Source organism: Salmo trutta, chromosome 20 (genome assembly GCF_901001165.1).
Source record: "Salmo trutta chromosome 20, fSalTru1.1, whole genome shotgun sequence".
Taxonomy (NCBI): Eukaryota; Metazoa; Chordata; class Actinopteri; order Salmoniformes; family Salmonidae; genus Salmo; species Salmo trutta.
The window spans coordinates 1,054,589-1,076,444 of NC_042976.1; the positions used below are offsets into that span (position 1 = coordinate 1,054,589).

Genomic DNA, 21,856 nt, shown 5'->3' on the forward strand with positions numbered 1-21,856 from the left:
GAATGACCTCTGTAACCTCTCTAAAACAGGCTATTCCATTACATGAACGTTCTCCCTCAACAGGTATCTAGCGTTGGTGTCCGCACTGGCCTCCGGAGCAGACTGGCTCTTCATCCCAGAGGCCCCACCAGTAGACGGATGGGAAGACCACATGTGTGCCCGTCTGGAGCATGTGAGACTGGCTGGGACTACTACTATATCATGTTCTATTTCATTCTATACTGTTCTATCCTGTTCTATTTCATTCTATACTGTTCTATACTGTTCTATTTCATTCTATACTGTTATATCCTGTTCTATTTCATTCTATACTGTTATATCCTGTTCTATTTTATTCTATACTGTTCTATACTGTTCTATTTTATTCTATACTGTTCTATCCTGTTCTATTTTATTCTATACTGTTCTATCCTGTTCTATTTTATTCTATACTGTTCTATACTGTTCTATTTCATTCTATACTGTTCTATACTGTTCTATTTCATTCTATACTGTTCTATCCTGTTCTATACTATCCTGTTCTATCCTGTTCTGTTCTATCCTGTTCTATCCTGTTATATTCTATACTGTTCTATCCTGTTATATTCTATACTGTTCTATCCTGTTATATTCTATACTGTTCTATCCTGTTATATTCTATACTGTTCTATCCTGTTATATTCTATCCTGTTATATTCTATCCTGTTCTATCCTGTTCGATCCTGTTCTGTTCTGTTCTGTTCTGTCCTGTTCTGTCCTGTTCTGTTCTGTCCTGTTCTGTTCTGTCCTGTTCTGTTCTGTCCTGTTCTGTTCTGTCCTGTTCTGTTCTGTCCTGTTCTGTTCTGTCCTGTTCTGTTCTATCCTGTTCTGTTCTGTCCTGTTCTGTCCTGTCCTGTCCTGTCCTGTTCTGTTCTGTCCTGTTCTGTCCTGTTCTATCCTGTTCTGTTCTGTTCTGTTCTATCCTGTTATGTTCTGTCCTATACTGTTCTATCCTGTTATGTTCTATCCTGTTATGTTCTATCCTATACTGTTCTATCCTGTTATGTTCTATCCTATACTGTTCTATCCTGTTCTGTTCTATCCTGTTCTGTTCTATCCTGTTATGTTCTATCCTATACTGTTCTATCCTGTTATGTTCTATCCTGTTATGTTCTATCCTATACTGTTCTATCCTGTTATGTTCTATCCTATACTGTTCTATCCTGTTATGTTCTATCCTATACTGTTCTATCCTGTTATGTTCTATCCTATACTGTTCTATCCTGTTCTGTTCTATACTGTTCTATCCTGTTCTATTCTATACTGTTCTATCCTGTTATATTCTATTCTATCCTGTTCTATTATATTCTATCCTGTTCTGTTCTATTCTGTTATATTCTATACTGTTCTATCCTGTTATATTCTATCCTGTTATATTCTGTTATATTCTATCCTGTTCTGTTCTATCCTGTTATATTCTATCCTGTTATATTCTATTCTATCCTGTTCTGTTCTATCCTGTTATATTCTATACTGTTCTATCCTGTTATGTTCTATCCTATACTGTTCTATCCTGTTATGTTCTATCCTATACTGTTCTATCCTGTTCTGTTCTGTCCTGTTCTGTCCTGTTCTGTTCTATCCTGTTCTGTCCTGTCCTGTTCTGTCCTGTCCTGTCCTGTTCTGTTCTGTCCTGTTCTGTCCTGTTCTATCCTGTTCTGTTCTATCCTGTTCTGTTCTGTTCTGTTCTATCCTGTTCTGTCCTGTTCTATCCTGTTCTGTTCTATCCTGTTCTGTTCTATCCTGTTCTGTCCTGTTCTATCCTGTTCTGTTCTATCCTGTTATGTTCTATCCTATACTGTTCTATCCTATACTGTTCTATCCTATACTGTTCTATCCTATACTGTTCTATCCTGTTATGTTCTATCCTATACTGTTCTATCCTGTTCTATCCTGTTCTATTCTATACTGTTCTATCCTGTTCTGTTCTATTCTGTTTCTATTATATTCTATCCTGTTATGTTCTATCCTATACTGTTCTATCCTGTTATGTTCTGTCCTATACTGTTCTATCCTGTTCTATTCTATACTGTTCTATCCTATACTGTTCTATCCTGTTATGTTCTATCCTATACTGTTCTATCCTGTTATGTTCTATCCTATACTGTTCTATCCTGTTCTATTCTATACTGTTCTATCCTGTTCTATTCTATACTGTTCTATCCTGTTATATTCTATTCTATCCTGTTCTGTTCTATTCTGTTATATTCTATTCTATACTGTTCTATCCTGTTCTATTCTATACTGTTCTATCCTGTTATATTCTATACTGTTCTATCCTGTTCTATTCTATACTGTTCTATCCTGTTATATTCTATACTGTTCTATCCTGTTATATTCTATTCTATCCTGTTCTGTTCTATTCTGTTATATTCTATACTGTTCTATCCTGTTCTATTCTATTCTATCCTGTTCTGTTCTATTCTGTTATATTCTATACTGTTCTATCCTGTTATATTCTATTCTATCCTGTTCTATTCTATTCTGTTATATTCTATTCTATTCTATCCTGTTCTGTTCTATTCTGTTATATTCTATTCTATCCTGTTATATTCTATTCTATCCTGTTCTGTTCTATTCTGTTATATTCTATACTGTTCTATCCTGTTATATTCTATTCTATCCTGTTCTGTTCTATTGTTATATTCTATTCTATCCTGCTATATTCTATCCTGTTCTATTCTATCCTGTTCTGTTCAATTTTATTCTATTCTACATGGAACAAAAATTGAAATGCAACAATTTCTAAGATTTTACTGAGTTACTGTTCATATCAGGAAATCGGTCAATTGAAATAAATTCATTAGGCCCTTATCTATGGATTTCACATGACTGGGCAGGGGTGCAGCCATTGGTGGGCCTGGGAGGGCAATGGCCCACCCACTGGGGAGACAGGCCCAGCCAATCAGAATGTTGTTTTTTTTCCCCACAAAAGGGCTATATTACAGACTGAAATACTCCTCCTCAAAATGTCTTGGATTATCTTTTTCAGATCATGAAACATGGGACCAACACTTTTTACATCAATCAAATTTCAATCAAATGTATTTATACAGCCCTTTTAATATCATGTCACAAAGTGCTATACAGAATTCCAGCCTAAAACAGCAAGCGATGCAGATGTAGAAGCATGGAAAGGCAGAAACCTAGGAAGAAACCTAGAGAGGAACCAGGCTATGAGAGGTGGCCAGTCCTCTTCTGGCTGTGCCGGGTGGAGATTATAACAGAACATGGCCAAGATGTTCAAATGTTCATAGATGACCAGCATGGTCAAATAATAATAATCACATTGGTTGTCGAGGGTGCAACAGGTCAGCACCTCAGGAGTAAATGTCAGTTGGCTTTTCATAGTTGAGCATTCAGAGGTCGAGAGAGGTCGAGAGAGGTCGAGAGAGGTCGAGAGAGAGAGAGAACAGTTAAGTTCACACAGGACACCAAATAAGACGGCATAATTACACCAGATAGGACCGATTGACCCGCGCCCCCTGGCACATAGACTATTGCTGCATAGATACTGGAGGCTGAGACGGGGGGTATGTAGGTATGTACGGCAGGACCAAATCGGAGAGACAGGTAGGAGCAAGCCCATGAAATGCTTTGTAGGTTAGCAGTTAATCTTTGAAATCAGCCCTAGCCTTAACAGGAAGTCAGTTTAGAGAGGCTAGCACTGGAGTAATATGATAAAATCTTTGGGTTCTAGTCAAGATTCTATCAGCCGTGTTTAGCACTAACTGAAGTTTATTTAGTGCTTTATCCGGGTAGCCGGAAAGTAGAGCATTGCAGTAGTCTAACCTAGAAGTGACAAAAGCATGAATAAGCTTTTCTGCATCATTTTGTTTTTACAGAAAGGTTCTGGTTTTTGCAATATTATGAAGATGGAAAAAGCTGTCCTTGTAATATTCTTGATATGTTGGTCAAAAAAGAGATCAGGGTCCAGATTTTTTTGGGGGCTTCACCACTTCATCGAAATGTACAGCTGTGTATCATCCGCATAGCAGTGACGTTGTGTTTACGAATGACATCACAAAGAGGTAGAATATATAGTGAAAACAATAGTGGTCCTAAAACGGAAACATGAGGAACACCGAAACCATTTGATTTTTCAGAAGACAAACCATCCACAGAGACCAACTAATATCTTTCTGACTGTTGCGATCTAAACCAGGCCAGAACTTGTCGGTGTAGACCAGTTAGGTTTTCCACTCTCTCCAAAAGAATGTGGTGATTTGATGGTGTCAAGCAGCACTATGGGGCCTCCCGAGTGGTGCAGCGGTATAAGTCACTGCATCTACAGACCCGGGTTTGATCCCAGGCTGTTTCACAGCCGGCCGCCACTGGGAGACCCACGAGGCAGCGCACAATTAGCCCAGCATCGTCTGGGTTAGGGGAGGGTTTGGCCCGTCGCGCTCTAGCGACTCCTTGTGGCGGGCTGGGCGCGTTCACGCTGACTTCGGTAGCCAGCTGTACGGCGTTTCCTCCGACTGGCTTTCGGTTTAAGCGAGCACTGTGTCAAGAAGCAGTGTGGCTTGGCAGGGTCGTGTTTCGGAGGACGTGTGACTCTTGACCTTCGCCTCTCTCTCGAGTCCGTATGGGAGTTGCAGCCATGGGACAAGACTGTAACTACCAATACCACGAAAAAGGGGTAAAAAGGTAACACAAAACAAAGCAGCAGGGTCAGGGAGGACAGATAGAAAGTCTTGGTCTGACGCCATTAAAACCTAATTTACCACCTTCACGAGTGCAGTCTCAGTACTACATGTTGCATTTATAGTTTCGTTCAGTATATATTCTATCCTTTTCTGTTATTTCTGTTCAGTATATATTCTATCCTCTTCTGTTATTTCTGTTAAGTATATATTCTATCCTCTTCTGTTCAGTATATATTCTATCCTCTTCTGTTCAGTATATATTCAGTATATATTCTGTATATATTCTGTATATATTCTGTATATATTCTGTATATATTCTATCTTCTGTTATACAGGGCATTCGGAAATTATTCAGACCCCTTGACTTTTTTTTCACATTTTGTAATGTTACAGCCTTGATTTGGAAAGGCACACCTGTCTATATAAGGTCCCACAGTTGACAGTGCATGTCAGAGCAAAAACCAAGCCATGAGGTTGAAGGAATTGTCTGTAGACCTCAGAGACAGGATTGTGTTGAGGCACAGATCTGGGGAAGGGTACCAAAACATTTCTGCAGCATTGAAGGTCCCCAAGAACACACTGCCTCCATCATTCTTAAATGGAAGAAGTTTGGAACCACCAATGCTCTTCCTAGAGCTGGCTGCCCGGACAAACTGAGCAATCAGGAGAGATGGGCCTTGGTCAAGGAGGTGACCAAGAAGCTGATGGTCACTCTGACAGAGCTTCAGAGTTCCTCTGTGGAGATGGGAGAACCTTCCAGAAGGACAACTGTATCTGCAGCACTTTACCAATCAGGTTAAGTAAAATGCACATGACAGCCTGCTTGGAGTTTGCCAAAAGGTACCTAAAGGACTCTCAGACCATGAGGAACAAGATTCTCTGGTCTGATGAAACCAAGATTGAACTCTTTGGCCTGAATGTCTGGAGGAAACCTGGCACCATCCCCACAGTGAAGCATGGTGGTGGCAGCAGCATGTTGTGGGAATGTTTTTCAGTGGTAGGACCTCAAACTGGGATGAAGGTTTACCTTCCAACAGGACAACGACCCTAAGCACACAGCCAAGACAACGCAGGAGTGGCTTCGGGACAAGTCTCTGAATGTCCTTCAGTGGCCCAGCCAGAGCCCAGACTTGAACCCGATTGAACATCTCTGGAATGACCTGAAAATAGCTGTGCAGCGACGCTCCCCATCCAACCTGACAGAGCTTGAGAGGATCTGCAGAGAAGAATGGGAGAAACTCCCCAAATACAGGTGTGCCAAGCTTGTAGCGTCATACCCAAGAAGACTCGAGCCTGTAATCACTGCCAAAGGTGCTTCAACAAAGTTAAGAACAAATTCTTATTTACAATGACGGCCTACCCCCCCTGGCCAAACCCTCCCCTAACTCGGACAGCGCTGGGCCAATTGTGCGCCTCCCTATGGGACTCCCGATCACGGCCGGTTGTGACACAGCCTGGGAATGAACCAGGGTCTGTAGTGACACAGCCCGCTGCGCCACTCTGGAGAAAAGTACTGAGTAAAAGGTCTAAGTAGTTATGGAAATGCCATATTTCCAGGTTTTGTTTTAAATTAATTTACAAGATTAATTTTTAAAAATGTAGCTTTGTGGTATTGTGTGTAGTTTGATTGAGGGGGAAAAAACGATTTAATCAATTTTAGAATAAGGCTGTAACGTAACTAAATGAGGTCTGAATACTTTCCGAAGGCACTGTACATGCAGTATATAGTCTGTTCTATGTTCTGTTACGTTCCCCAGTTTCTGTGTTGTGGTTTTGTGTGTGTGTTTCAGGATGGATTCCTATATCCTGTTCTGTTCTATTCTAAATGCGATTCTATGTTCTCTTATGTTCTGTTCTATATTCTGTTCTAGATTATTTTCTGTTCTATATTCTGTTCTTTTGTATTCTGCTCTGTTCTATACTCTGTTCTATTCTGTTCTATGATCTATGCTATATTTTGTTCTGCTTTGCTCTGTTCTATATTGTGTTTGTTCTGTTATATTATGTTCTGTTATATTATATTCTGTTCTATTATGTTATTCTGCACTATTGTATTATATTCTGTTCTATTCTATATTTTATTCTGCTTTGCTCTGTTCTATATTGTTATATTCTATGTTCTGTTTTGTTCTATATTCTGTTCTGTTATATTCTGTTCTGTTATATTATGTTCTGTTCTGTTATATTATGTTCTGTTCTATTATATTATGTTCTGTTCTATTATATTATGTTCTGTTCTGTTCTATTATATTATGTTCTGTTCTATTATATTATGTTCTATATTCTGTTCTATTATGTTCTATATTCTGTTATATTATGTTCTATATTCTGTTCTGTTATATTATGTTCTGTTCTATTATATTATGTTCTGTTCTATTATGTTCTGTTCTGTTCTATTATATTATGTTCTATATTCTGTTCTATTATGTTCTATATTATGTTCTATATTCTGTTCTATTTTATTATGTTCTATATTCTGTTCTATTTTATTATGTTCTATATTCTGTTCTATTTTATTATGTTCTATATTCTGTTCTATTATATTATGTTCTATATTATGTTCTATATTCTGTTCTATTATATTATGTTCTATATTCTGTTCTATTATATTATGTTCTATATTATGTTCTATATTCTGTTCTATTATATTATGTTCTTTATTCTGTTCTATTATATTCTGTTCTGTTCTATTATATTATGTTCTATATTCTGTTCTATTATGTTCTATATTATGTTCTATATTCTGTTCTATTTTATTATGTTCTATATTCTGTTCTATTATATTATGTTCTATATTATGTTCTATATTCTGTTCTATTATATTATGTTCTATATTATGTTCTATATTCTGTTCTATTATATTATGTTCTTTATTCTGTTCTATTATATTCTGTTCTGTTCTATTATATTATGTTCTTTATTCTGTTCTATTATATTATGTTCTTTATTCTGTTCTATTATATTCTGTTCTGTTCTATTATATTATGTTCTTTATTCTGTTCTATTATATTATGTTCTGTTCTATTATATTATGTTCTTTATTCTGTTCTATTATATTATGTTCTTTATTCTGTTCTATTATATTCTGTTCTGTTCTATTATATTATGTTCTTTATTCTGTTCTATTATATTATGTTCTGTTCTATTATATTATGTTCTGTTCTATTATGTTCTGTTCTATTATATTATGTTCTATATTCTGTTCTATTATGTTCTATATTATGTTCTATATTCTGTTCTATTTTATTATGTTCTATATTCTGTTCTATTATATTATGTTCTATATTCTGTTCTATTATATTATGTTCTATATTATGTTCTATATTCTGTTCTATTATATTATGTTCTATATTATGTTCTATATTCTGTTCTATTATATTATATTATGTTCTATATTATGTTCTATATTCTGTTCTATTATATTATGTTCTTTATTCTGTTCTATTATATTATGTTCTATATTATGTTCTATATTCTGTTCTATTATATTATATTATGTTCTATATTATGTTCTATGTTCTGTTCTATTATATTATGTTCTTTATTCTGTTCTATTATATTCTGTTCTGTTCTGTTCTTTTCCATTCTGTTCTAAAGAGCCAAATACACTGAAAGACACTGGTGTAGTGTGTGTGTGTGTGTGTGTGTGTGTGTGTGTGTGTGTGTGTGTGTGTGTGTGTGTGTGTGTGTGTGTGTGTGTGTGTGTGTGTGTGTGTGTGCGCAGAGTCGCAGTAATACAGTTTGTGTGTGTGCAGAGTGTCAGTAATACAGTGGTCTGGTGTGTGTGATGTGTTTTTGTGTGCAGAGTCGCAGTAATACAGTAGTGTGTGTGTGTGTGTGTGATGTGTTTCTTTGTGTGCAGACTCGCAGTAGGGGTTCTAGACTGAACATAGTAATCATCGCTGAAGGGGCCATCAACAGAGCTGGTGAACCCATCTCTTCAAGCTACGTCAAGGATGTACGTCGTTAAGCAGCTCATTCTGTGTGCCTCTGTCTTCACATGATCAACTCTGTCTTCACATGATCAACTCTGTCTTCACATGATCAACTCTGTCTTCACATGAAACCCCGATCAACTGCATCAATATTAATCTCACAGTGACTTCGTGTACTTTGTGGGACCATGACAATGAATGCGTCACAAATTTGACCCTGTTCCCTTTGTAGTGCACTATAAAGAGAACAGGATGCATCCCATGACTATATAAACATCTGTGTTCCCTTTGCTGACTTAACCTCGTTTCTCCACGTCTATTCCCTGACTGACTGCTCCTCTCTCCACGTCTATTCCCTGGCTGACTGGCTGCTCCTCTCCACGTCTATTCCCTGGCTGACTGGCTGCTCCTCTCCACATCTATTCCCTGACTGACTGGCTGGCTGCTCCTCCCTCCACGTCTATTCCCTGACTGACTGACTGCTCCTCTCTCCACGTCTATTCCCTGACTGACTGGCTGACTGCTCCTCTCTCCACGTCTATTCCCTGACTGGCTGACTGCTCCTCTCTCCACGTCTATTCCCTGGCTGACTGGCTGCTCCTCCCTCCACGTCTATTCCCTGGCTGACTGCTCCTCTCTCCACGTCTATTCCCTGACTGGCTGACTGCTCCTCTCTCCACGTCTATTCCCTGACTGACTGGCTGACTGCTCCTCTCTCCACGTCTATTCCCTGACTGGCTGACTGCTCCTCTCTCCACGTCTATTCCCTGACTGGCTGACTGGCTGCTCCTCCCTCCACGTCTATTCCCTGACTGACTGACTGGCTGCGCCTCTCTCCATATCTATTCCCTGACTGACTGACTGACTGCTCCTCTCTCCACGTCTATTCCCTGACTGACTGACTGACTGACTGGCTGCTCCTCTCTCCATATCTATTCCCTGACTGACTGACTGACTGCTCCTCTCTCCACGTCTATTCCCTGGCTGACTGACTGGCTGCTCCTCTCTCCACGTCTATTCCCTGGCTGACTGGCTGCTCCTCTCTCCACATCTATTCCCTGGCTGACTGACTGACTGCTCCTCTCTCCACATCTATTCCCTGGCTGACTGGCTGCTCCTCTCTCCACGTCTATTCCCTGACTGACTGACTGACTGGCTGCTCCTCTCTCCATATCTATTCCCTGACTGACTGGCTGACTGCTCCTCTCTCCACGTCTATTCCCTGACTGACTGGCTGACTGCTCCTCTCTCCACGTCTATTCCCTGGCTGACTGACTGGCTGACTGCTCCTCTCTCCATGTCTATTCCCTGACTGACTGACTGCTCCTCTCTCCATGTCTATTCCCTGACTGACTGACTGACTGACTGGCTGCTCCTCTCCATATCTTCACGTCTATTCCCTGACTGACTGACTGACTGACTGGCTGACTGCTCCTCTCTCCACGTCTATTCCCTGACTGACTGACTGACTGGCTGACTGCTCCTCTCTCCACGTCTATTCCCTGGCTGACTGACTGACTGCTCCTCTCTCCACGTCTATTCCCTGACTGACTGACTGCTCCTCTCTCCATGTCTATTCCCTGACTGACTGACTGACTGGCTGCTCCTCTCTCCATGTCTATTCCCTGACTGACTGACTGGCTGACTGCTCCTCTCTCCACATCTATTCCCTGGCTGGCTGGCTGACTGGCTGCTCCTCTCTCCACGTCTATTCCCTGACTGACTGACTGACTGGCTGACTGCTCCTCTCTCCATATCTATTCCCTGACTGACTGGCTGACTGCTCCTCTCTCCATGTCTATTCCCTGGCTGACTGACTGACTGACTGCTCCTCTCTCCACGTCTATTCCCTGACTGGCTGACTGACTGGCTGCTCCTCTCTCCATATCTATTCCCTGACTGACTGGCTGACTGCTCCTCTCTCCACGTCTATTCCCTGACTGACTGGCTGACTGCTCCTCTCTCCACGTCTATTCCCTGGCTGACTGACTGGCTGACTGCTCCTCTCTCCATGTCTATTCCCTGACTGACTGACTGCTCCTCTCTCCATGTCTATTCCCTGACTGACTGACTGACTGACTGGCTGCTCCTCTCCATATCTTCACGTCTATTCCCTGACTGACTGACTGACTGACTGGCTGACTGCTCCTCTCTCCACGTCTATTCCCTGACTGACTGACTGACTGGCTGACTGCTCCTCTCTCCACGTCTATTCCCTGGCTGACTGACTGACTGCTCCTCTCTCCACGTCTATTCCCTGACTGACTGACTGCTCCTCTCTCCATGTCTATTCCCTGACTGACTGACTGACTGGCTGCTCCTCTCTCCATGTCTATTCCCTGACTGACTGACTGGCTGACTGCTCCTCTCTCCACATCTATTCCCTGGCTGGCTGGCTGACTGGCTGCTCCTCTCTCCACGTCTATTCCCTGACTGACTGACTGACTGGCTGACTGCTCCTCTCTCCATATCTATTCCCTGACTGACTGGCTGACTGCTCCTCTCTCCATGTCTATTCCCTGGCTGACTGACTGACTGACTGCTCCTCTCTCCACGTCTATTCCCTGACTGACTGGCTGACTGCTCCTCTCTCCATATCTTCACGTCTATTCCCTGACTGACTGACTGACTGCTCCTCTCTCCATGTCTATTCCCTGACTGACTGACTGACTGACTGCTCCTCTCTCCATATCTTCACGTCTATTCCCTGGCTGACTGACTTGCTGACTGCTCCTCTCTCCATGTCTATTCCCTGACTGACTGACTGACTGCTCCTCTCTCCACGTCTATTCCCTGACTGACTGACTGACTGCTCCTCTCTCCACGTCTATTCCCTGACTGACTGACTGACTGCTCCTCTCTCCACGTCTATTCCCTGACTGGCTGACTGCTCCTCTCTCCACGTCTATTCCCTAACTGACTGACTGCTCCTCTCTCCATGTCTATTCCCTGACTGACTGCTCCTCTCTCCATGTCTATTCCCTGGCTGACTGGCTGACTGCTCCTCTCTCCATGTCTATTCCCTGGCTGACTGCTCCTCTCTCCATGTCTATTCCCTTGCTGACTGACTGCTCCTCTCTCCATATCTTCATGTCTATTCACTGACTGACTGTCTCTGTCTCATGTCTCTGTAGCTGGTAGAGAAGAGGCTGGGCTATGACACCCGGGTCACTGTCCTCGGTCATGTACAGCGAGGGGGAACACCCTCAGCCTTCGACCGGGTGCTGGTGAGTTGAGCTCCTTAACACTTTATGCACTTGTTATACGCTCCCTGGAGGCCCCTACTGTACCGGAGGCCCCTACTGTACCGGAGGCCCCTACTGTACCGGAGGCCCCTACTGTACCGGAGGCCCCTACTGTACCGGAGGCCCCTACTGTACCGGAGGCCCCTACGGTACCAGTTTAGATTGGAGTAGTGGGGGGTTTGGAGTGGAGTAGTGGGGGTTTGGTTTGGAGTAGTGGGGGTTTGGTTTGGAGTAGTGGGGGGTTTAGGGTAGTAGTGGGGTGTTCATGTTGGATTGTGTATACTGAAGCTGCAGTTTGTCAGAGGGTGTAATAGTGAATGGAGGGTTCAGAATGTAAGAGTGGCGCTGTACCAGCTGGCTGCTCCACTATCATTTAAAATATTAAATAAAATACTATTTTATTTCATATATTATTTGCTATCATTTCAGGCTCTAGATGGCAGGAAATGGCAGTGATGGGTGTTCAAAAAAATCTGAGTCCAAAGTCCTACGGGACCTGCCCTGTGCCTCGTACTCAGCAGCGCCACCTTGTTAAGGCCTACGGACCTGCCCTGTGCCTCGTACTCAGCAGCGCCACCTTGTTAAGGCCTACGGACCTGCCCTGTGCCTCGTACTCAGCAGCGCCACCTTGTTAAGGCCTACGGACCTGCCCTGTGCCTCGTACTCAGCAGCGCCACCTTGTTAAGGCCTACGGACCTGCCCTGTGCCTCGTACTCAGCAGCGCCACCTTGTTAAGGCCTACGGACCTGCCCTGTGCCTCGTACTCAGCAGCGCCACCTTGTTAAGGCCTACGGACCTGCCCTGTGCCTCGTACTCAGCAGCGCCACCTTGTTAACTCCTGTCATGTTGTTATTCCACAGAGCAGTAAGGTGGGAGTGGAGGCAGTAGTCGCTCTGTTAGAGGCCACTCCAGAGACCCCGGCCTGTGTCATCGGCCTGTCAGGAAACCAGGCTGTCCGCCTGCCTCTTATGGAGTGTGTACATATGGTGAGGTAGCTTCCTGTTTCAGAAGTGTTGAACCACTAACAAATTCTCCTAACAATAAACAATCCTGAATGGTTTTTGGTCCCATGTCTGTAAATCTAATCCCTTGTACATTTCCTCTCTCAAGCTCTGCAACAGAGCAATACAGTCTTAATGTTTTTGAGGGAGGGTAGTGAGAGGGATTTGCACAAAGCTAATTCTGACGATCGTATGATGTGTGTCTCGCCTGTAGACTAAAGAGGTTCAGAAGGCCATGAATGAAAAGAGGTTTGATGAAGCCATCCAACTGAGAGGAAGGTGAGGTGTCAAATATCTATATGAATATGATCTTTATAATGAATTATCTATATGAATATGATACACCACGTGACCAAAAGTATGTGGACACCTTTTCGTCGAATATCTCATTCCAAAATCATGGGCTTTAATATGGAGTTGGTCCCCCTTTGCTGCTATAACAGCCTCCACTCTTCAGGGAAGTCATTAATATGGAGTTGGTCCCCCCTTTGCTGCTATAACAGCCTCCACTCTTCTGGGAAGTCATTAATATGGAGTTGGTCCCCCCCTTTGCTGCTATAACAGCCTCCACTCTTCTGGGAAGGCATTAATATGGAGTTGGTCCCCCCCTTTGCTGCTATAACAGCCATAAGCGCATTGGTGAGGTCGGGCGCTGTTGTTGGGCGATTTGGCCTGGCTCATAGTCGGTGATCCAATTCATCCCAAAGGTGTTCTATGGGGTTGAGGTCAGGGCTCTGTGCAGGCCAGTCAAGTTCTTCCACACCGATCTCGACAAACCATTTCTGTATGGCCCTCGCTTTGTGCATGGGGGAATTGTCATGCTGAAACAGGAAAGGGCCTCCCCAAACTGTTGCCAAAAAGTTGGAAGCACAGAATCGTCTCGCATGTCATTGTATGCTGTAGTGTTAAGATTTCCCTTCACTGGACCTAAGGGGCCCGAACCATGAAAAACAGCCCCAGACCATTATTCCTCCTCCACCAAACTTTACAGTTGGCACATTGAATTCGGGCAGGTAGCTTTCTCCTGGCATCTGCCAAACCCAGTTTTGTTCATCGGACACTTACAGTTGACCAGGGGCAGCTCTAGCAGGGCAGACATTTGACCAACTGACTTGCTGTAAAGGTGGCATCATATGACGGTGACACATTGAATGTCACTGAGCTCTTCAGTACGGGGCCATTCTACTGCCAATGTTTGTCTATGGAGATTGCATGGCGGTGTGCTCGGTTTTATACACTTGTTATCAATGGGTGTGGCTGAAATAGCTGAATCCACTTACTTGAACGGGTGTCCACATACTTTTGTACCGTGCCTTCGGAAAGTAGTCAGACCCCTTGACTTTTTCCACATTTTCTTACATTACAGCCTTATTCTAAAATGTATTCAATTTTATTTTTTCCTCATCAATCTACACAATACCCAATAATGACAAAGCAAAAACAATGTTTGCTAATTAATACAATTTAAAAAAATGAAATATCACATTTACATAAGTATTCAGAACCTTTACTCAGTATTTTGTTGAAGCACCTTTGGCAGTGATTACAGCCTCGAGTCTTCTTGGGTATGACGCTACAAGCTTGGCACACCTGTATTTAGGGAGTTTCTCCCATTCTTCTCTGCAGATCCTCTCTTTTTAGGTCTCTCCAGAGATGTTCCATCGGGTTCAAGTCCGGGCTCTGGCTGAGCCACTCAGGGACATTCAGAGACTTGTCCCTAAGCCACTCCTGCGTTGTCTTGGCTGTGTGCTTAGGGTTGTTGTCCTGTTGGAAGGTGAACCTTCGCCCCAGTCTGAGATCCTGAGATCTCTGAAGCAGGTTTTCATCAAGGATCTCCCGGTACTTCGCTCCGTTCATCTTTGCCTCGATCCTGACTAGTCTCCCAGTCCCTGAAATACATCCCCACAGTATGATGCTGCCACCACCATGCTTCACCGTAGGGATGGTTCCAGGTTTCCTCCAGACGTGAGGCTTGGCATTCAGACCAAAGACTTCAATCAAGGTTACATCAGACCAGAGAGTCTTGTTTCTTATGGTCGAGAGACTTTAGGTGCCTTTTGGCAAACTCCAAGTGGGCTGTCATGTGCCTTTTTACTGAGGGGTGGCTTCTGTCTGGCCATTCTACCATAAAGACATGATTGATGGAGTGCTGCAGAGATGGTTGTCCTTCTGGAAGTTTCTCCCATCTCCACAGAGGAACTCTGGAGCTCTGTCATTGGGTTCTTGGTTACTTCCCCTACCAAGGCCCTTCTCCCCCGATTGTTCAATTTGGCTGGGCTGGCAGCTGTAGGAAGAGTATTGGCGGTTCCAAACTTCTTCCATTTGAGAGCTGTCATTATGGCGAAGGGTGGCTACTTTGCAGATTCTCAAATATATTTTGATTTGTTGAATACTTTTTTGGTTACTACTTGATTCCATATGTGTTATTTCATAGTTTTGATGTCTTCACTATTATTCTACAATGTAGAAAATAGTACAAATAAAGAAAAACACTGGAATGAGTAGGTGTGGCCAAACTTTTAACTGGTACTGTATAAATATATTAGACGAATATAGATACAGCCCATACACACACCAGTCTCAACGTCAACAGTGAAGAGGCGACTCTGGGATGCTGGGCTTCTAGGCAGAGTTCCTCTGTCCAGTGTCTGTGTTCTTTTGCCCATCTTAATCTTTTATTTTTATTGGCCAGTCTGAGATGTGGCTTTTTCTTTGCAACTCTGCCTAGAAGACCAGCATCCCGGAGTCGCCTCTTCACTGTTGACGTTGAGACTGGTGTTTTGCGGGTACTATTTAATGAAGCTTCCAGTTGAGGACTTGTGAGGCGTCTGTTTCTCAAACTAGACACACTAATGTACTTGTCCTCTTGCTCAGTTGTGCACTGGGGCCTCCCACTCCTCTTTCTATTCTGGTTAGAGCAAGATTGCGCTGTTCTGTGAAGGGAGTAGTACACAGCGTTGTACGAGATCTTCAGTTTCTTGGCAATTTCTCACATGGAATAGCCTTCATTTCTCAGAACAAGAATAGACAGGCGAGTTTCAGAAGAAAGTACTTTGTTTCTGGCCATTTTGAGCCTGTAATCGAACCCACAAATGCTGATGCTCCAGATACTCAACTTGTCTGAAGGCCAGTTTTATTGCTTCTTTAAGCAGAACAACAGTTTTCAGCTGTGCTAACATAATTGCGAAAGAGGTTTTCTAATGATCAATTAGCCTTTTAAAATGATAAACTTGGATTAGCTAACACAACGTGCCATTGGAACACAGGAGTGATGGTTGCTGATAATGGACCTCTGTACGCCTATGTAGATATTCCATAAAATATCAGCCGTTTCCAGCTACAATAGTCATTTACAACAACGTCTACACCATATTTCTCATCAATTTGATGATATTTTAATGGACAACAAAATGTGCTTTTCTTTAAAAAAAAAAAACACAAGGACATTTCTAAGTGACCCCAAACTTTTGAACGGTAGTGTATTATGAAGTATGTATGTAAATGTGATATAATGAATGTGATATTAAGAACATTTTGATATATGTTTTCTGAATATTATATCTTCGTTGTTTAGGAGCTTTGAGAACAACTGGAACATATACAAGCTGCTTTCCTTTCAGAAGCCTGCTGTTACCAAGGTAGTGTATTGTACTTTATTATTATTGTATTTTATTTTACCTTTATTTAAACTAGGTAAGTCAGTTAAGCACAAATTCTTATTTACAATGACGGCCTAAACCCGGCCAAACCTGGACGACGCTGGGGACTGTAGTGTGGCTGGGGACTGGGGACTGTAGTGTGGCCGGGGGACTGGGGACTGTAGTGTGGCCGGGGGACTGGGGACTGTAGTGCGGCCGGGGGACTGGGGACTGTAGTGCGGCCGGGGGAATGGGGACTGTAGTGACGTCTCTTGCACTGAGATGCAGTTCCTTAGATCGCTGCGTTACTTGGAAGCCTTAATATTCACTGTGAGACATTACTCCCATGACATGGCTGTAGACTCCTCCTCTGTCCCATCTTTCTTCAGAGCAACCACACGCTGGCGGTGATGAATGTGGGCGCTCCGGCAGCAGGGATGAATGCAGCGGTCCGGTCTGCTGTCAGAGTGGCGCTGGCTTACGGTCACAAGGTCTACTCTGTCAATGACGGCTTTGAGGGGCTGGCCAACGGAGCGGTGAGGATATAGTCTCTTTAGTATACAACACTAAACATGCGATGGATGGATGGAGAGAGAGGCAGTAGATTGATTCAGCAGTATTATCCAGATGGATGGAGAGAGAGGCAGTAGATTGATTCAGCAGTATTATCCAGATGGATGGATGGATGGATGGATGGATGGATGGATGGATGGAGAGAGACAGTAGATTGATTCAGCAGTATTATCCAGATGGATGGAGAGAGAGGCAGTAGATTGATTCAGCAGTATTATCCAGATGGATGGATGGATGGATGGAGAGAGAGACAGTAGATTGATTCAGCAGTATTATCCAGATGAATGGAGAGAGAGACAGTAGATTGATTCAGCAGTATTATCCAGATGGATGGAGAGAGAGAGACAGTAGATTGATTCAGCAGTATTATCCAGATGGATGGAGAGAGAGAGACAGTAGATTGATTCAGCAGTATTATCCAGATGGATGGATGAAGAGAGAGGCAGTAGATTGATTCAGCAGTATTATCCAGATGGATGGATGGATGGAGAGAGACAGTAGATTGATTCAGCAGTATTATCCAGATGGATGGAGAGAGAGGCAGTAGATTGATTCAGCAGTATTATCTAGTATTACGATGAGAGAGACAGTAGATTGATTCAGCAGTATTATCCAGATGGATGGATGAAGAGGGAGACAGTAGATTGATTCAGCAGTATTATCCAGATGGATGGAGAGAGAGAGAGAGACAGTAGATTGATTCAGCAGTATTATCCAGATGGATGGAGAGAGAGAGAGAGACAGTAGATTGATTCAGCAGTATTATCCAGATGGATGGATGGAGAGAGAGACAGTAGATTGATTCAGCAGTATTATCCAGATGGGTGTAGCAGCCTATAAATACCAGCCTATAGCCTAGTGTCACCTGTCAAACAGGTAGGATTACCTCTCATTTCTTAAATAGGAAGAAATAGGCTCCATCACAAACTAACTGCAGCTCTTTAAGTGTTGCAGTCATTTCAGTCGCTGTAGTAGCTGACGTGTATAGTGTTGAGTCATCAGCATACATAGACACTCTGGATTTACTCGAAGTCAGTGGCATATCATTAGGTAAGATTGAAAAAAGTAAGGGGCCTAGACAGCTGCCCTGAGGAATTCCTGATTCTACCTGGATTATGTTGGAGAGGCTTCCATTAAAGAAAACCCTCTGTGTTCTGTTAGACAAGTAACTCTTTATCCACAATATAGCAGGGGGTGTAAAGCCATTATAGCAGGGGGTGTAAAGCCATTATAACAGGGGGTGTAAAGCCGTAACACTTATGTTTTTCCAGCAGCAGACTATGATCGATAATAGCAAAAGCTGCACTGAAGTCTAACAAAACAGTCCCCACAATCTTTTTATCATCAATTTCTCTCAGCCAGTCATCAGTCATTTATGTAAGTGCTGTACTGGTTGAATGTCCTTCCCTATAAGCATGTTGAGTTTGTTGTAAATTTGTTTACTGTAAAATAGCGTTGTATCTGGTCAAATACAATTTTTTTCCAAAACTTTACTAAGGGTTGGTAACAGGCTGATTGGTGGGCTATTTGAGCCAGTAAAGGGGGCTTTACTATTCTTAGGTAGCGGATTGACTTTAGCTTCCCTCCAGGCCTGAGGGCACACACTCTCTAGTAGGCTTAGATTGAAGATGTGGCAAATAGGAGTGGCAATATCGTCCACTATTATCATCAGTCATTTTCCATCCAAGTTTTCAGACCCCGGTGGCTTGTCATTGTTGATAGACAACAATCATTTTTTTACTTCTTCCACACTCACTTTACATAATTCATAATTACATTGTGATAATCCATGTGGGGATAATTGTGACAGAGAGAACTGACTGATTTATAATCCCCACTGCACATTTTCAAATCGGAACAATAAAGATATTGATTGACTGAGGTGTGTGTTCTTCCTCTACCAGGTGACAGAGATCGAGTGGCACGGTGTGGCTGGATGGACTGGCCAGGGTGGATCTCTTTTGGGGACTAAACGGTCTGTTTTAACAATGATGATTATGAGGGAAAGCAGTCGATAGTTTGTACTTAATGTGGTTATTGGCGTGCCCTTTTTTTACATTTTATTTTTAAAATTAGGAAGATGTCCTCCTGAATTGTGTTTAGTGTGGGGGTTCTTTGTGTTCTACAGAACCCTTCCCAGTACTTGCATGCAGAAGATCGTGGACACCATCAACAAGCATGGAATCCAGGCTCTGCTGATCGTCGGTGGATTTGAGGTACCAGTTACAGACAAACAGAACATTATATTGAGATTGGTGTTAGTATTCCTTATTAATGGCGTACATGGCGGGCGTGCTGCATCAGATGATAACCTCTCTTCCTCAAAATGTTGTGTTTTTAGTCACATATGTTCTGTTTTGATTTGATCTTTCTACGATGTACTATTTCATTTTAAAGTTCATGTCATTAGCTGTTAGAAAGACTAAACAACGTGACTGTGTTGATGAGTATTGGATCATTTATGAAATAATACTGTGGTTCGATAGTCACTGCTAACGGCCTCCGTCTGATGGTGTGTGTGTGTGTGTTCTCTCTACAGGCATACGAGGGCGTGTTGGAGTTATATGACGCTCGCGGTAGTTTTGACGAGTTGTGTATCCCGATGGTGGTGATTCCTGCCACTATCAGTAACAATGTGCCCGGGACAGACTTCAGTCTGGGGGCTGACACGGCCGTCAACGCTGCTATGGAGGTCAGTCTGATATTTCACGAAAGATAAAACCCAAATCGAACCCAAATAAAACCCAAATAAAACCCAAAGGGTCATTTCCAGTGTGGTCGTCTCTGGCAACAAGATGGCAGGTGAATCTAGATTGACACTGTAAACTCAGTGAGGCCAACCAGATGTCTAGACCAGGCCCCTTCACCTCCAACTCTGTTCCCTTAGCTGGGCCTGTTTTTAGCATAGTAACATCACACAGAGCCCTCGTAAGAGTTTATATGTTAGGAAGTTAAATGTGCAATCCACTGTTGAAACAATAACAAGGTGGACTCCCTGCCACTGTTTTGGAGAAATGTTATAGTTGTAACCATGTTTATAGTTGTAACCATGTTTATAGCTGTAACCATGTTTATAGCTGTAACCATGTTTATAGCTGTAACCATGTTTATAGCTGTAACCATGTTTATAGTTGTAACCATGTTTATAGCTGTAACCATGTTTATAGCTGTAACCATGTTTATAGCTGTAACCATGTTTATAGCTGTAACCATGTTTATAGTTGTAACCATGTTTATAGCTGTAACCATGTTTATAGCTGTAACCATGTTTATAGCTGTAACCATGTTTATAGGTTTAACCATGTTTATAGGTTTAACCATGTTTATAGGTTTAACCATGTTTATAGCTGTAACCATGTTTATAGTTGTAACCATGTTGTAACCATGTTTATAGTTGTAACCATGTTATAGTTGTAACCATGTTTATAGTTGTAACCATGTTTATAGGTTTAACCATGTTTATAGCTGTAACCATGTTTATAGTTGTAACCATGTTTATAGTTGTAACCATGTTTATAGTTGTAACCATGTTGTAACCATGTTTATAGTTGTAACCATGTTTATAGGTTTAACCATGTTTATAGGTTTAACCATGTTTATAGTTGTAACCATGTTTATAGTTGTAACCATGTTTATAGTTGTAACCATGTTTATAGCTGTAACCATGTTTATAGTTGTAACCATGTTTATAGTTGTAACCATGTTTATAGTTGTAACCATGTTTATAGTTGTAACCATGTTTATAGTTGTAACCATGTTTATAGTTGTAACCATGTTTATAGTTGTAACCATGTTTATAGCTGTAACCATGTTGTAACCATGTTTATAGCTGTAACATGGTTATAGCTGTAACATGGTTATAGCTGTAACATGGTTATAGTTGTAACCATGTTTATAGTTGTAACCATGTTTATAGCTGTAACCATGTTTATAGTTGTAACCATGTTGTAACCATGTTGTAACCATGTTTATAGTTGTAACCATGTTTATAGCTGTAACCATGTTTATAGTTGTAACCATGTTTATAGTTGTAACCATGTTTATAGGTGTAACCATGTTTATAGGTGTAACCATGTTTATAGTTGTAACCATATTTATAGCTGTAACCATGTTTATAGTTGTAACCATGTTGTAACCATGTTTATAGCTGTAACCATGTTTATAGCTGTAACCATGTTTATAGTTGTAACCATGTTTATAGCTGTAACCATGTTTATAGGTTTAACCATGTTTATAGCTGTAACCATGTTTATAGGTTTAACCATGTTTATAGTTGTAACCATGTTTATAGGTTTAACCATGTTTATAGCTGTAACCATGTTTATAGCTGTAACCATGTTTATAGGTTTAACCATGTTTATAGTTGTAACCATGTTTATAGGTTTAACCATGTTTATAGCTGTAACCATGTTTATAGGTTTAACCATGTTTATAGCTGTAACCATGTTTATAGCTGTAACCATGTTTATAGCTGTAACCATGTTTATAGTTGTAACCATGTTTATAGTTGTAACCATGTTTATAGTTGTAACCATGTTGTAACCATGTTGTAACCATGTTTATAGCTGTAACCATGTTTATAGCTGTAACCATGTTTATAGGTTTAACCATGTTTATAGTTGTAACCATGTTTATAGTTGTAACCATGTTTATAGCTGTAACCATGTTTATAGCTGTAACATGGTTATAGCTGTAACCATGGTGTAACCATGGTGTAACCATGTTTATAGCTGTAACCATGTTTATAGTTGTAACCATGTTGTAACCATGTTGTAACCATGTTTATAGCTGTAACCA

General features: G+C 41.8%; 1 protein-coding gene across 2 annotated transcripts in view; it reads left to right on the forward strand.

Moving 5' to 3' along the window:
* Positions 1-21,856, forward strand: part of pfkla (phosphofructokinase, liver a) — a 51,676-nt gene that overhangs the window by 24,899 nt on the left and 4,921 nt on the right. For both annotated transcript variants that reach the window (XM_029701956.1, XM_029701957.1), the window contains 10 exons: positions 64-172; positions 8,530-8,625; positions 11,737-11,829; positions 12,708-12,833; positions 13,063-13,127; positions 16,423-16,486; positions 16,876-17,022; positions 18,964-19,034; positions 19,188-19,275; positions 19,599-19,751. In XM_029701956.1, coding sequence (XP_029557816.1) covers positions 64-172; positions 8,530-8,625; positions 11,737-11,829; positions 12,708-12,833; positions 13,063-13,127; positions 16,423-16,486; positions 16,876-17,022; positions 18,964-19,034; positions 19,188-19,275; positions 19,599-19,751 — 1,012 coding nt within the window. The remainder of the gene's footprint in view (positions 1-63; positions 173-8,529; positions 8,626-11,736; positions 11,830-12,707; positions 12,834-13,062; positions 13,128-16,422; positions 16,487-16,875; positions 17,023-18,963; positions 19,035-19,187; positions 19,276-19,598; positions 19,752-21,856) is intronic.